A 17,371-nucleotide genomic window follows, 5' to 3' on the forward strand; every position below is an offset into this window, starting at 1 on the left:
AGCACAGGTGTCTATGACAGACTATGTTATTTTGCCAACCTGGTTTACATATAGAAGTACAAATTACATAAGGAATTAGAGGATGAACAGAAGTTTAATCTTACAGTTGTTTCGGCCTAGTTTTAGCATGCCCCATTCTATCCGAATATTTCTTGCTGGAGTGATTATCGGATGACATGTTGAAATGGGGTTACATGCCCGAACCGCTAGGCCTCTTCAGAGATTCACAAAGGGTTTCATACAAATGTAGAGCAAGAGGTAAAAACAGAGGTGTGGTAGAGACCAGAAGAAAAACAACAGCAAAAATAAGGTAGAAATAAAAATAAAAAATAGAATTAAAGTCAAAATAAAAATAAAAATAAGACTACAGCAGGAAAAAAATAATAATAAAGAACACATATATGAAAAATGAAGGTATAGCATGTGGGACATGTAAAAATATATAAAAACGATATATGTAAAAAAAACCTTAAGAATACAAGGCACACAAAGAGCCTACAAACATTATAAATAGGTAGCTATAGACACTCCAATGCATATGTATATGTGTGGGTTCGTGCGTATAACCTTACTCGGATGTCCCCTTACTCCCATGTGTGTATATACAAGTATTTATAAACATATACGTTGTTTGTGGCATCAGCGTTATTAGCCGTATCTAGAAAGCTGTAAGTGTTTTTTAGAAAGGAAGTTTTGTTGAGTGTGTGTGTGTCATTTCTATATATTTTGGAAGGTTCTATGTAGAAGTTCATTTTACACAAGTTATTAATGTTCCAGTAGCAATAACAGTGATGATGACGATGATGATGATAACAACAACAACAACAACAATAATAATGTAATTTTAGCGGCCCGTAAATCTATCATTAAATTTAACAACAAACTTTGGATCTGTAAGGATACTCCGGATGCTTTTGATGTTCCTATGGGAAGTTCGGACTCAGCTCAAATAGCCGATGTGGTCTGTTCGTATGTATTATATGAAATGGCAGACCAGTTCCCTAATATTAAGGAAGGTCTTTATAGGGACGATTGTCTCCTATACCTCCATAAGGCCTCTGCCCAGGGTATACAAAAAGTTAAAAATAGATAAGCCAGATTCTTCAAAAGAATGGGCTTTGGCATTGTTTTTGAGGATGAGGTCTCTGTGGCAAACTTTCTGGACGTTACCTTAGATTTACTCAATACTCATTTCCCATTCCATAAGCCTTCAACTAATCTCAAGTACATAAGCCCCTTTAGTAACCATCCAAGACATATAACCAGTAATTTAGTTAGGAATATCTCAATTAGGCTTCCCAAACTTTCTTCTAACTCCCAAATCTTCAGTAAGGAGGCTGACTTCTATAATTCAGCTTTATTAAGGGCTGGCTATAAGGAAAAGGTAGTGTACATTAACTCTTCTAGTGATCTTTCCCCTCCTACACAGCATGATACCCCCTTTATTAGCGTAGATGAACCCATGTCTATTCCTTCCCATTCTTCTCACTTTACTGAGAAAGTGGGTCATCCTCTTAACTCACATAAGAGAAGTGCCCTAACTGGTCCCAAATACTTCAAGAAATTAAAAAATCCTTGCATGTTTAACCACTCTAATACTACATCTAGATCTGTTGATAATAATAAGAATATCTGGCTCATCCTCTCGTTTGGGAAGCAGGTCAAATCAGATTTGGTCCGACAGTTCCGAGACGCGGTGAGTAGGAATTTCCCTAAAGGCTCCCACTATTACCCAATTGTCAACTCGCATAAGGTTAGATTTGGATTTTCGAACACCAAAAATTTGTTACAGATCATATCTTCCCACAATCTCAGGTTTTTGGATTCATCTATAGATGGCCATCCTAATCATAACCATAATATTAGTAATGTTCAAACCTGTAGCAATAATAATTACTCCAACAATTTAACCCACACAAATAATGACATTAATCAGTTAGATATTGGTATAGGTAGTATGCCCAATATTGGGGATCACATAAATATCTGTAACAATAATAAGATTAGCAATAAGATTAGCATCTCGGAATTAAATCCTAATAGAATCAGGTTTTTGAGTGCGAACTCAAGGACCAAAAATGTAGTCTATCAATGCAAGGTAACTTCTAACACTGATGTTGCATACTATGTAGGTAGCTCATCGACACAGGTATCCAAGAGAATCTCGAATCATTATTTGTTGTTTAGAGATAGAAATAAAGCTAGCACTACTGGCCTAAGTAAATTTATTTGGGAACTGAAGGATTGCAATAAGCAATTCTCTTTGGAATGGTCCATACTGGCCACCTCAGTTCCCTATGACAAGGGGAGGGAATTCTGCCCTCTTTGTAACTTCGAGCTTTTTTATATCCTGTTCTCCAAGAATTGCCTATTTAACCAAATCACTCAGAGGGCGTACCGCTGTCAGCACTTGAAGAAACATACCTTCTTTTATTACCGTTAGCTCCATCATTCCTACTAGGTTAGGTTCCAAGCAGTATTTTTATTATAGTTATTATCATTAATTAAAAAAATTTTTTTTTTAACTAATATCTTATGAATAATTTCCACTTCTTCCACCACAACTTGCCTTTTCCCCTTCTATAGTTGATAAATTTTTTCCTTCCCAGTAATTACAGCTAAGGCTACCTTGTATCACCAGCTGCTTTGCCCTAGATCTCCTTATTAGCATGTATATTGTTATTATTATTATTATTTCTCAGCGAACACCCTGTACTTCGGTTTTACACTGATTAGCGCTAACATAAGTATACTAATCAATATATAACAGAGTAATGGTATTTCTTTTATCATGTTTATGCTCTTCGCTTCAAATCAGTATGTTATTAATCTTAATATTATTAATCTTAATATAATCTTAAACAAAACACGTGTGTGTATTTGGGTACATATATGCATACGTGTGTTTGTGAGGGTGGGCGTGTGTGGGTGTGTGAATGGGTGCATGTGTGTGTGTGAGTATGTATATGTGTGTGTATATATATACATACATACAAGTGTGTATATATATACAAATGTGTGTGCCAGCATGTATGTGCATGCGTGCATATATAGGTGTGTGCATGTGTGGTTGTTTGCACGTTTGTATATATACAGGAATGTATGTATATAAACAGGCAAGCAAGTAAAGGTGCGCGCGTGTGCATATGTATATGTGAAGGCTTCGGTATGGGTGTGTATGTGTTTGACTCTATGTGTGTGAATGGGTATGTATACATAAGTATATGTACATATGTATATGTATGTGTGCACATGTATGAGCACGGGGCGTGTGTATGTGTGTATATGGGTGCAGGTGCGTATGTGTATGTATATATATATATATGTAGGTGTATATACATATATGCATGCATGTATGCGTATGTATGTATGTGCGTGTGTGGGTATTTGCATGTTTGTATATATACAGGAATGTAGGTATATATACAGGCACGTATGTATAGGTGAACGTGTATGTACATATGTATATGTGAAGGTTTCTGTATGGGTGTGTGTGTGTATGTGTGTGTATGCGTATATATACATGGGTGTACGTATATGTGCATGTGCGTACACACACGTGTTTGTACATATGTGTGGGCGCGCCAGCACACACATATGTAAGCATTCACTATACTTATCTCCCCATATTCAAGTAACTCTTTGGCCTCAACCTTTAGCATCACGTCAAAAACACCCTCCCTTTATATTTCTATGTAAACTAGTGTTCTTATTCCTAAAGCCCATGGAACAATATCGTTGACCCCGTTATATCTCTATGTAAACAAACCTTCTAACGGTCACTGACCATGTAACATCTCAGCTCGTAAGTTACTCAATTATTTCGTTTTTGTCTTGCTATTACATGTTTTATTATGATCTCCCTGAAGAGAAATAAGTGAGGACTCCAACAGCTCTTTCTTCTTTGTGAAAGAACTATCATTTATTTCGAAACATATATGTAGGAATTAAAGGAACTTTCATCGACATGCTTTTTGCTCCATTTATTATTATCCATATCTTCTCAAACTGTATCACTTTAACTCGGTATATCAACCTGTAAAGCGGCTGGGATATCTTGTTTTTTAGTGTAATTTTGCTACCCCTGGTAACTATTAACATATTCAAATTATCGAAAGTTTTAATAACTGAGATAATATTAATATATACATAAACTAATATATATATATATATCATATTATATCACTATATTATTTATGTAAATTCTTATTTGTGCTAGATCTGAAGTTGGAAAAGACCTAAATGAAACTAGTCCAAAATACTAGTGCATGCTACTTCTGCGAAAACAGATACCATTAACAAACACTTTGTTCTGCTTGTGAAATAGAATGGGATTTCTGCCACTAAGTCAGTCATTTTGAGGTTTGTTTCTCTTAAAAAGAAAAAGAAAAAAGAAACTAGGGTTACATTCCCAGTAACAAGGTAGCCATTGTAAAAACAAAGGAATGTTATTAAGTTCATTATGTAATCTATGGTTGACTACTAAATCAAGATTATTGCTGGTGCTGTACAAAGGAAATCTCAGCAGTAGAAATTATTAACATCGAGTTATTTGATTATGAGCTACATTTGAGTCTGGAGCAACTTTGTCTTTCACAAGAGAGAATCATTTATGGCAATATCCAAGTCCCTTTGCTATTAGAGAATACATAGTGCAGGTTGTAACTGTATATGGTAAGGCTGTTGGGAAAAATGCATGCTGATGTCAAATTACAAATCTTACCTGAATACATGGAACCTGTTAGTCTTGACACTGGGTTTTAATAGCTTGAATTCTGGAGATGTGCAAATAAGTATTTAATACAATTCTTTAAGTTTGACCTTGATGCAACCTGTTTCTTGTTTTGAATTCATTCACCCGGATGCCAACCCAACCATTTGTTACATGAAACTGAATGTTCTCTAAATATGGGTGGGAATTATTCATTGGGATGGGACAATTCCCAAAATTATTCAACAAAGTTGTTCCTAGTGGTATTTACATGTGCACATGGCCAAGTAATGGATTACATCTGAACTGAATTTTATATTTCACTTGTGTACCCTAAACCAAGGATTGCTGAAATTGCCAAAAGCCATCTATACTAGACTTAAACAGAAAATCATTTTTGAGAAAATCATTGTAGGACTCTCCTTATTTTCAATCTTCATATATATGCCATTCATAATGTTGAAAGCTTTAATTTAATTGTAGAATAAATTGAGAAGTTTAACAGACATTTAGAACTTGACAGTTTCAAACCAACCCAAAATTGTAAGCAAAGTAGATTGGCTACCTCAGCTTCTTTCAACAAATAATCTCACATGGTCAAACTCTTTTTCTCTAAACAGAGAAGAAATGGATGCTTGTGAATCACCCAGTATTATCCTGTATTAGTAAAAGTAAAATGTTTCTACTGATAAATTTATTTCATGGCTGTTATTTTATTAATATTTCTTCAATTTTGAGAGTCCAGCTTGTTTGCTTACAATTTTGGGTTGGTTTGAAACTGTCAAGTTCTAAATGTCTGTTAAACTTCTCAATTTATTCTACAATTAAATTAAAGCTTTCAACATTATGAATGGCATATATATGAAGATTGAAAACACCCTAAGAAAATATTTTGCCTGATTTTAAACCTTTTGTTGATTGTACTCTTGTTCCTGAATTGTCTCATATTTGTATTCCTTTTCTTGAAATATTTTTCTCTGTGTCATTGCAGATATCAGTCAGTAAGTTCCATGTAAAATCTGCATTTGAAACAGTGCTAAAAAGAACATCATTGTTGATGTTCACCATTTCATTTAAAACATTTTCTGGCCTGTAATGAAATGCATTTGGAGAGTTTCATAATAATAAAATGTGATCTTTCCCAGTAACTCTGATAATTTCAGTTATTATATTCAGTGAACCAGCAGCTTAAACATCATTTATGTAATTGAGCTTTGGAAACTTTGTGATCAGTTATGAATGCAGAGAAAAAACTTAGCATTGTAATTTAGCAGACAGCTTTGGTTTCAGTTAAATATCCTATTTTGACATTTCTGTCACTCTTTTTAAGATTTTATACTTTTCCATATTTTGTCACTTATATTGCAACTTTTCTTCTTGTGATTATCTGGTTTTGACTTATAATTTCCCCACTATCCTCTTTTTAGTTTTATTAGCTGGTTCCTTATCGTGCTTTATTTCTATGCTATTCAATCACTATATTGCATGTTGCCTACTTTTTATGCTGTATGATTTTCAAGACTTGTCATGCTGGCTTCACAATAAATTATATTTTATATTTCAAAGGAAAAGAACAGTGTACAGAGAGAGCTGGTGAAGAAAGCCACAAAAGAGGGTTTGCCTGTCTATTCAGAGCAAAGAACTCAAATTCTTTCTCAAGATGTCATTGATGAATCATTACTTTTAAGCGATCTCCATAACATCAATGAATTTGCTGCAGTTGAGTTCATACTCTCAGGTAATGGGCATTTTACATTAATATAACATATATATTTTTTAGATGTCTCTGATTAATAAACCAACACTTGGAATATATGTGTGTGTGAGTATGCACAAGTGCATTCATTGATCTTTACACATTTTTTTTTCTTAAAATTTCTGTTAGAAAGAATCACCTTCCAATGAAGAAATAAGTTCATTGTTTTTTAATGTTTGATTGATTTTCCATGTTAACATAGGCTGAACTTGTATCCAAATATGGCATACCACCAAGTTACTTGATCTTGTTGTTTTTGTATGTGAGAAACTAATCCCCAGGCAGAAGAATATCTTTTGCTATTAGCAAGTATTTATCTTTTATCTTTTACTTGTTACAGTCATAGGACTGCTGCTTTGCTGAAACATCCTTCAAGGGTTTCGTTGAACAAGCTGAACCTGAATATTGTTTCTCTAAGTCAGGTACTTATTCTCTTGGTCCATAACTGCTAAGTTATGGGGGCTTAAACAGACCAACACGGGTTGTCTAGGTGGGCACAAACAAACAAACACACGCACACACACACACACACACACACACACACACCGGTTTTTACAGTTTCCACCTACAAAATTCACTCACAGGGCATGGGTCAGCCTAGGGCTATAATTGAAGATGGTTACCTAGGTTGCCATGCAGTGGCACTGAGCCTGAGACCATGCAAAGCAAGCTTCTTAACGCTGTAACCATGCCTGCATCTCTATGAATACTTGTGCTTGTGTTTATGTGAGATTATTGTAAATATTTTTGTAATTTACTCTATGCTGTAATAATTTATAATCTGCATTGATCTGACATATGTAGAGTTGTGATTAAATTTCATCCCAGTTTTTTTTTTTTTTTGGAAGGTTAAAAGCTTCATCATCTTCTGTTATTCTTAATCCTTTTGTTACTCTATTTCTAAATAAAATGCACCCCTCATGAGTTTCAATTATATTCTAAAATAATCATGAATTTAAACTGGTTTCATTAAACAACTGTGACTATTTTATTTATAGACATATTGTATATATATATGTATGTGTGTGTATATGTTGTGTATCTGTGTTTGTCCCCCCAACATCGCTTGACAACCGATGCTGGTGTGTTTAGGTCCCCTGTTCGGCAAAAGAAACCGATAGAATAAGTACTAGGCTAACAAAGAATGAGTCCTGGGGTTGATTTGATTCGATTAAAGGTGATGCTCCAGCATGGCCACAGTCAAATGACTGAAACAAGTAAAAGAATAAAAGAATATTAATGCAATTTTTGGAACATAATTGAAGAAATGCTTCTTAATCGATTCTGTTGCATAATTACAGGTAAATTCAACAAAATATAAACATATTTAAATTTTGTTTAAACATCACCATAGAAAATGAGTCATCAGCTAATATTCAGTTGGGTATGCTACAAAATTTTAATATAGAAGAATTGTGCACATCACAGTTGAATTTAATGCACATAACGTGTACCATAAAGGTAAAATAAAATGAAATACTGGAATTTGTTTTTGAAGAAAACTAGAAAATGAAATACTGTAAAAACCCATGTAATTTACACACTTTTTTTTCACAAAAATAAAAATAAACTTTAGTGGGTGTGTAAATTACATGAGTAGATTGTTTAAAGAATTTTTTTTGAAATTTTTTTTGTTGCAAAAAGATGTACATCATGTAAATATTTGTACCAGAAGTTGACTCATTAAATGTCAGAAAAGGTTTTTACAGAAAAAGTAATAGCTTAAATATGAAGTTGACTTTTATGCTGGGCGGTATAATGCTTACTTTTTCTGTATAAATTTACCAGAACCATTAAATGGTTAACTACTTTTTGAAGTCTGATGTTCATGCTGATAAACATTGCTTGGGGTTTCTACATATCACAATGGAGCACCATTGACATACATAATGATATGGATATTCCTGACTGAAAAAATGTAATGATATGGATAATCTTGATTGTATGTTTTTGTCTTTGCCTGTTTATTACTAGGCACAGTTTTAACTTTGTTGTACTGTTTATGTCAATTTTGAACGTTGGCTCTATTGCCACGTTCAAATGCATATTCAATGTATTTAATTTCTCCTTCGCATTAAATGATTCTTAAGTTCTGCCCATACTGACAATAATGCTAATGACAGATTTTTAAGTTTGCTTGACATTTTACAGGTGTGAAAGGGATTAAAATTTCGATATTCGGTATTAAAGGTTCTGACAAGAATAGGTGGAAAAGAATTCTGTTTATATAATCAGTTTGATCAGTCACCTTCTTTGTCGGTTGAGTAAAGCATCATCCAAACTGATGTTTATTGGTAATTAAACTTAATTTGCAACACCTGTGCGTATTTATCAGCTTTGTTTTTGTTGGTAATTCTTATCAGTAACTTTTCTTGTGATCATGATTTGAGAAGACATACAGATGTATGCTAAAGATCGGACATAATCTCGTGTGGGCAAGAAATGTAAAATAAAGTTTATTATAAACAACATAAACACTTTGTAATTTAGTAGCTTTCATTGTGATATTGTTAAACAGAAATTATTTTTATTTAATGAAAATTTAATAAAATCTAATCATCAGTAAGTGAAATTATGCTAAATAAAACTAAATTGGAAACCTTTTTCCCCTGGCTATATCGCCAATTCTGAAAACTTATCAGTGCAAATTTTATATGAGTAGAAGCTTTTTTTTAACAAATTGTATCCTGAAAATCACTTGCATAAATTACACAGGTGCGCAATATACATGGGTTTTTACAGTACATCAACTAAGTGAAATAAATTCACACACATACTTGAATATACATATAAAGATTTACAATAGAAATTAAATCAAAACTTGCCACTCACCTTACAGACAAATTAAAATTACAGGTAAATTTAAAGTAAAAACAAAGTAAATTAAAAAAATATTTATAAAATCAAATCATACATATATACACTATTTACACAATATTTCTGTTATGGAAACTTTTAATACATCCCACTCTACATAATGCAACCTTACAAAATTCACAATGGAAAGAAGTTTCAACTGGCCCTCCACTGGGAGCTTACCTTTGTTGATATAGACATTTATGGCACTGCCTTTTGCGACCCTCAATTGTTTCTAATATATGGAGAATGGGCTGAATTCAGAAGGATATCTCTCTGGTAGGTCTTGGTTTTTCTTCCCACAATTATTTTTTTGGAGGATTAATCTGCCCTCAAGTGCGTTGCTACATCTGCTTGGAACTACAGTTGGCTGCACCGCTTTTGAGCCCCTCTTGAGTTGGTATATAATATACCATATTTGCTGGCAGATTGAACATGTTTTTCTTATTTTCAAATGTATCAAAAAATTGCCGTGTCTAACAAGGCTGTACTATAGATGGGAGACCGAGAGCCATAGGCTAGGGAGTCAGATGAAAAGACTGGGTAAGTTTCGTAGGCACAATAATTGTTGCTAATAATAGAATAAGGAAAACAAACTAAATTATTACAGTAAATTGTGTTAGTAATGATAAAATATTGAAAACAAGCTGAATTGCTTACGATATGTTGGCTGTTATGAGGGAAGCTCACATCATCTAACATACCTCCTTCTCCAGCATACATAACCCACACCTGAAGACCCAGTTAGCTGTAATTCCAGGACAACTAACCAGCCAGTTTCAGCCTTTAAATATTTCAATCAATAAACCATTTAAAAGATTTTGAAGTGACACCAACAGGAATAAGGAAAACGCTTACTATTACACAGACGTGTGAGTGAGTAAAAAGTTCATGGAATGCTGTAAAAGAGGTGGTTCTGAAATCATTTAAAAGTGTGTCATTAGTAATGCTCTTGATGGTACTGAGGACATGTGAAGAATATATTGATAACCTAGATGCTATCACAAAGAATTCCAGTGATGAAGAGAGTACTGGTAATATGGTTGGTAACAGTGAGAATGAGTAGCTGTAACTATCTATAGGAATTCATCACATTTATTGTACTTTGCTGATTGGTTTGTACCAGTTTTTATGAGTATATTTGCTTTTTGTTTGCATGTACCAGGATTCATTGATACTAATGTATATTTCTTTTTTTGCTATGGCAAATTTAATTTTTTCTTTTTTCCTGTACATATTTGCCTTGTTTGTTAGTTCTTCACGTAGATGCAATTACCGTTTTCTCCCCAAATTGTTAACATTTGTAAGATAGTGTTTGATTTGTTAATGTAAGAAATTTTACATCACAATTAAATATATAAGCCAATAATATAAGTGACATCTTAATTTTCATGAAATAATTTGTGTCTTCTCGAGTTGAACTCCTTGAATATTTTGCATATTTTAACAATTTCATTATAAAAATTGAAGTTATAGTTTACAAATTTAAATTTGTTGCCTCCATTTTTAGAAGGTTAGATCTCTGCAGTAATCATGTGTAGAAATGTGAATCTATTGCCCAGTTGTAGAATTTTAAAATTAAACATTAGTTTTCCTCTGGGCAATCTGTCCACAAAACTACATTTTATATTCTCAGTCACAGTCTCTGCAATTATATATACAATCACTCTAAATACTGAGACACATCCCATAACTCTATTACAAAAATGATATCTTTCCCACTCAGCCTTCATAAACAACACAAAAAAACCCATAATACTAATAGTTTCTCATCATCATCATCATATGTCCGTTTTCCATGCTGGCATGTATTGGATGGTTTGACTGAAAACTGGTAAGCTGGGGAACAACACTAGGTTTCACTCTGGTTTGGCATGGTTTATACAGCTGGATGCCCTTTCTAATGCAAACCACTCCAAGAGTATAGTGGTTGCTTTTTACTTGCCTCTGACATGACACTGGCATTGGCCATGCCACAAGCATGGGTGCCAACTAACTGGCACTGAAATTGGCTACGGCTATGATTTCACCTGGCTTGACAGGTCCTCTTAAGCACAGCATATTGCCCAATGTTTGAGGGGTGATTTTTCATGCCAGTTACATGACACTGGCATTGGCCATGACTACAATCTCACTTTGGTTTGCCACGTCTTCTCAAGCACAGCATATCGCCAAAGGTCTCGGTCACTTGTCATTGCCTCCATGAAGTCCAACATTCGAAGATCATGCTTCACCAACTTGTTCCATGTCTTCCTGGGTCTACCTTTTCCACAGGTTTCCTCCACCGTTAGAGTGTGGCACTTCTTCGCACAGCTGTCCTCTCTTGCATCAGTAACAGTAGTTCTGCTTTGTCTTTGATGGTGTGTACTTTGGTACAATGTTTACTGTTCATTAGCGTTAAACACTATTTGGTTACACACCACTAACAATGAATACAGAGGAGGAATAATGACTGTGTTCCCATTGAATATTATGCATGTTTCCACTGTGGTCATCGTCAGATCCTACTGAAGAATGAGAAAAAAAAAGTTATCTAGAAAGTTGGCTACACTATATCTCATACTGCAGTTTGCAGTATGGTTCACTAGGTAGATGCCTGTGGATTCCTAAATCACAGTTAGTCATTTATCTGACTCTTTAGCGTTCAGTTGGGGCTATCTTGAAGATAAAGAGTGACTTGATACTATTGTATATTTCATCAACTTCTGTGCCATATACATAATTACAATTAATTAACTATTAAATTTGAAAGAAATTTATTGGTGTCTCTGTACATTGTTTTAAAGGTCAGAACCAGCAGCCAAATTATCCAGGACTTAGTCGAGGCTTAGTGGCTGTTCTTCTCTATTATGATGGACGTAGAGCCCTGTGCAGTTCTTTGCGTGTCCTGCTTCAAGCACGTGAAGGACGGATGTGGACCATGGGGAATGATCAAGAAATCACAGACCTTGTTATGAAATATACAGACAACCTCATAGAAAATGGACTTGTCAACAAAATATTAGGTAGGTTTAATTTTATCTGTTGAAAATTTCTTTTTCCAAACTGTGGTGATTGTTGATTAGTTTTTTTACCTTTCTTCAGAGATGTTCAAAGACTTTTGGAATAGACTTTCTGTGAGTATACTTTGGGGAAACAGATTTGTATTCATTGGCAGACACCATTATTTATGTGTAAAACTCTGAGAGAGAGGCCTTTTGTTACCAACATAGGTAATAATTCTCTGAATTTTCTTCAACCATTGCTTATTCTAGCAACTATATTTTCAGGGCATCCCCCTCCACTATAATTAGGTCACCTAGATAACAGAAACTACTACTTCTAGGGAACCTCCAGGGCATTCCAAAACATGTCCCCCATGTACTCTTACTATTTATTACTCCTGCTTCTCTGCCATAAAAAATTCTACTTTCTCTGTTAATCTTCCTGTGATTCCACTGTTATGTGTCCATAGTTTGCACTGAGTACACTGCATGAAATTTCTACCTATACTGTCTACATATAGTACAGGGCCCTTCACTTGAAGGGATTGCTCTGTCTGTTTGTCTGATAAGTAGAACTTTGGTTTTGCTAAATTAACTTTGATTCCGGGTTTTGCTTCCACACCTAGAATTTAATTTCTAATTGTACTCTGGTTGCAGCGATAATAACAAGATGATCAGCATAGAGTTCCCATGGGCAACCAGTCTTAAATTGCTCTGTTATGGCCGGGAAGACTATGATAAATTGGAGGGGACTGATAACCGAACCCTGATGAATTCCTACCTGAGTTACGACTTTCATAACCTGATCCAGTAATTTGATACCTCTGTAATTCTCTCTAAGGTAACTCCTTTGATGCTACCACAATACTTGTTGGTGTGATACCTTCTGTACAACCTGATTAACTATATGGGTAACTAGGCTGTATCCTATCCTTCCACATCTATAACACTGCTGTCAACAACAATGGCTGGATCCCCGGTTAGGTCACATTTAGGAAGACACTCTTTTTATCATTCATTCTACACATTTAGTAGCTTTCATAAATGCATCTTGTCTGATACACTGCCTTGCAATCCAGAACACTGTTTTGGTCCCCACACTGTAGAACATGGGAAAACCTCTTCTTTTCTGCTTACCCTCTTCCTGAATAGCCTCTCTTCTGGGTACCTGGTAAAGTTCTCTGCTGTCCAAATTCTTTCAAACCCTCTAAGCCTGTGTCTTCACCTTTTTGCACATACATATCTCATTAACATCATCAGTATTTTATTGTCCACTTTTCCATGGCATGGGTTAGACAGAATTTCTTGAAATGGCTTTTCCACAGCCAAATGCACTTCTTGTTGCTAACCCTCACCTATTTCCAAGTTAGGTAAATTTTTCCTCATGACTAGACATATTGTCACAGAATATTGGAATTGAAGGACATTGCATGTGTTATGGTGACATCTGTTTATAATCCAAGAAGACAGTAAAACACACAGCTACTAAATCTATTCACAAGGCTTTAGTTGTCCTGGAATTATAGTAGAAGATACTTGCCAAAGGTGCCATGCAGTAGGATTGAACCCAGAACCATATATTGTTGCAAGCAAACTTCTTGCTACACAGCCCCACCTGTGTGTGTGTGTGTGTGTGTGTGTATTATGTAGGTTGGTAGGGTAAAATTCCAGTTGTTTCTTCTTGAAACATCTGCTTATTTCATTATTACAACCTAGTGTGTAGTTGTTGTTGTATAGATGCAAAGTACATATTTTTTTATATCTTGGTGTTGGATAAATAATTTAACAAAGCAGAAGGAAAGAAAGTATTCACATGTTGCACCATGATTACTGTTACACAAGGTTAAACACTCTCAGTCACGGCTCACTGTGAACTGCTCACCCAGAACTGCTGACAGTTTTTTTATTTTACAGCAATGTGTTATTCCACTTTTAGTCACTTGGTAGGTGGTTGGAATCCTTCCACAGCATCTCGCCTTTTGAGAGTTAACCTCCCCTAACTTCTCCCTTTTTTGAGAATTAAACTCACTCCAGAGTTTTATATCTCTTACACTTAGTGTTTAATTCCAGTGTTTCTGTTCTTTTCCGTTTTCTGGTGCCAGAACGTGTAGTTTCAAATTGTTTGGGTGTTGGTACCTCAAATGTGTCATGCAATACTTCTATGGGGATTTCATTTCTTGTGACACTTTTTACTGTGAATCTTTTTTAAAGTTGGTTAATATGTCTTTTATATTTGACATTTTTTCCTTTTATCAGGAATAACATTCTTCCAATTTGTTTAACAGTTACACCGTCATCCCAGCTTTCTTTATCATATCTACAGGTTTAAAAAAAAACTTTATCATAGTATATTTGTTGTTTGCTTTTTTTCTATTTTCACTTGAAGTTTGCTACAAAGATCTTTCTAGCAAACATCAATTCCTCTGGTGACATTCCAGACAGGGTATTCAGATAAGATGTTACTCAGTACACACTTAGAAATTATTGAAGTGCAAGGTCGTCTATTACTTCATTGTTTACCTTTTTGAAGGCCCTCTTGAAAGTGTCAACAAAATGCTTCACTTGTCCATTTGACCTTGGATGATACAGCAGAGTGGTCACATGTTCAGCCATGAACATTTTACAAAATTTTCTGAACTCCTCTGAAGTAAATTGTGTTCCATTATCAAACAATGGGTATCAGGAATACCATATCTGGCGAACAATTCATGTAAGAAAACTTACTGTAACTGCCCATGTCAGCTTTTTACACTTATGCACATCAAGCCACTTTGAAAAACTGTCCACCACAACAAGGTAATATGAACTCGTAAGTGGACCTGTGTAATGAACATGCAGTCTGGACCATACAATATCTAGTTTTGGCCACCATTGCCATTTAGTGATAGTTGCTTTTCCAGCTAGGTCACAACCTCTGCATGCTTTCACTAGTTCTTCAATGTCACGGTCCATTGTTGGCCAATATACATAACTTCTTAATGATTTCATTCTCAAAATCACTGAGTGATCAATGTGAAATACCTTTAGTAATTGCTTATGTAGTGTGGCTGGCACTAAGACTCTGTGTGCATACATCAACACATTGTCATACATTGAGAATGGGTTCGAATTTGTGTTGCATTCAGAAAAGAGCATATTTTTATCTCTTTTAGCTCTCAGCTTTTCTTTAATTTTTTTTAATGAATTGATCGTTTTCTGCTTTTAATTTTTATGTATTGTAATGTAACTGGCAGTTCATATATGATGTAACACAAAACATTTTCAATTTCATTTTCTGCTTGCAATGCACCAATCACGGTATCTTCAAATGGGTCAGCATTTTTTGAAATCAAGCCTTGATAAACAATCAGCCTGTCCTAATTTCTTAGATGGTATATACTCCATCTTAAAATCATAGTTTAGTAACATAGTACCCCAGCGTTGTAACCTATTAGCAGTATGGGTAGGTATTCCTTTCTGCAACCCATATGTAGAGAATAGCAGATGATGATCAGTCTGTAGTGGAAATTTTCTACCCTGTAAAAATCTTTGGAATTTTTTTATTGCAAAAATAAAGGCAAGAGCCTCTTTTTCGATTTGGCAGTAATTTTTCTTCCGCTGGTAGCAGAGAACGTGATTTTACCATCTTTATATTTATGTAGTACTAGCAACTAAGCCTGGTTTCACCTGGTCTGTTTGAATGATGTGGCTGTGATTGTTTTTGGTTAGGTATAATCTATAACAGCGTTTCTCAACCTTATCATTTCGGGTCCCCTGTTTTGATTGGAGCCTCCAACTGTATAAACCCCCCCACTCTTGTCAGAAAACAGCTTAAGGAGTTGTGAAGAACAAATTTTACGTAGTCTGTTTCTGAGAGCTATTCTATTGGACCTTTGTCTAATCATTAAAACATTGGGTGATCTTTCGATATGGGAACATACGACTGTCACTTATAAACCATTTATAAACCATGTGTGTTTATTTACATTTTTGAAGATGATCTTTGGTTTCTGTAAAAAATTATTATTTTTTGAATATGGGGTTGGGGGAAAGGGGATCTTTGAAGTTGGCATGAAAGTGAAAGAGACAGAGAGAGTGCAATTGTATGAGTGGAGTTTTTTTTAAGTTGGCGTGAAGCAGAAGAATCGATGTGTGTGCTTGTGTGCGCGCACGTGTGTGTGTGTGCGCGCATGTGTGTGTGTGTGTGTGTGTGTGTATTTGATGGGGTGTGCGAGACAGAAGGTGTGGTGTGTATGTGAATTGCTTTTGTTAGTGTGTGAAGAGACAGAGAGTAATGTTGCTGGTGTGTGTGTATGTGTGAGAGAGGGAGAGAAAGAAAGAAATAGAGAGATAACTGAAATTTTTTATTCACTTTTTGTAGTGAGTGAATGTAAGTGATTGACAGAGAAAAAGCGAGAGAGAGAGGTTATGTATATTTGTATGTATGAATGGCTTCAGTGACACACACACGTACACATGCAGGTCATGTATGTATATATGTATGTATACATAGATGTATGTATCTATGTATGGCCAAGAGAGAGTTAATTGAAATTTTTTATTCACTTTTGTAGTGAGTGAATGTGTGAGTGACTGACAGAGAAAAGGAGAGAAAGGTTATGTATGTATGTATGGCTTTGGCTGACTCATCCTGTACTCCCCTTGTTGCTAGCGAAATGGTATATGCCGGTTGTGTGAGCAACTGGTTGTTTTAATGGCTGAACAAACAGGGGAATTCCATTAGAAAAAGTTTTAATCGATTTTCTCGGTAACTATGGGGGCTAAGAAAAAAATACAAATTGCATTCCAATCTATGCACCTGTCACCACGTGTGCCATTTTTCACGCGAATCCACCCAGCTGTTTAACTGTGAACCTCAAGATAAGAAAGAATACAACGATCGCCCATGTCCAATTTATATTATAGACTAGCAGCTAAGCCTGGTTTCACCCGGTCTGTTTGGATGATGTGGCTGTGATCGTTTTTGGTTAGGCATAATCTATAACAGCGTTTCTCAACCTTATCATTTCGGGTCCCTTGTTTTGATTGGAGCCTCCAGCTGTATGACCCCGCTCCCCATCAGAA

At 35.2% G+C, this 17,371-nt stretch overlaps 1 protein-coding gene across 1 annotated transcript in view; it reads left to right on the forward strand.

The window, feature by feature from the left end:
• LOC106881660 (nuclear pore complex protein Nup205) overlaps window positions 1-17,371 on the forward strand; it is a 331,146-nt gene that overhangs the window by 32,890 nt on the left and 280,885 nt on the right. Inside the window, exons 3-4 of the mRNA XM_052973459.1 lie at window positions 6,278-6,449; window positions 12,110-12,328. Of these exons, the coding sequence (XP_052829419.1) occupies window positions 6,278-6,449; window positions 12,110-12,328 (391 nt within the window). The remainder of the gene's footprint in view (window positions 1-6,277; window positions 6,450-12,109; window positions 12,329-17,371) is intronic.

Source organism: Octopus bimaculoides, chromosome 15, assembly GCF_001194135.2.
Source record: "Octopus bimaculoides isolate UCB-OBI-ISO-001 chromosome 15, ASM119413v2, whole genome shotgun sequence".
Classification (NCBI taxonomy): Eukaryota; Metazoa; Mollusca; class Cephalopoda; order Octopoda; family Octopodidae; genus Octopus; species Octopus bimaculoides.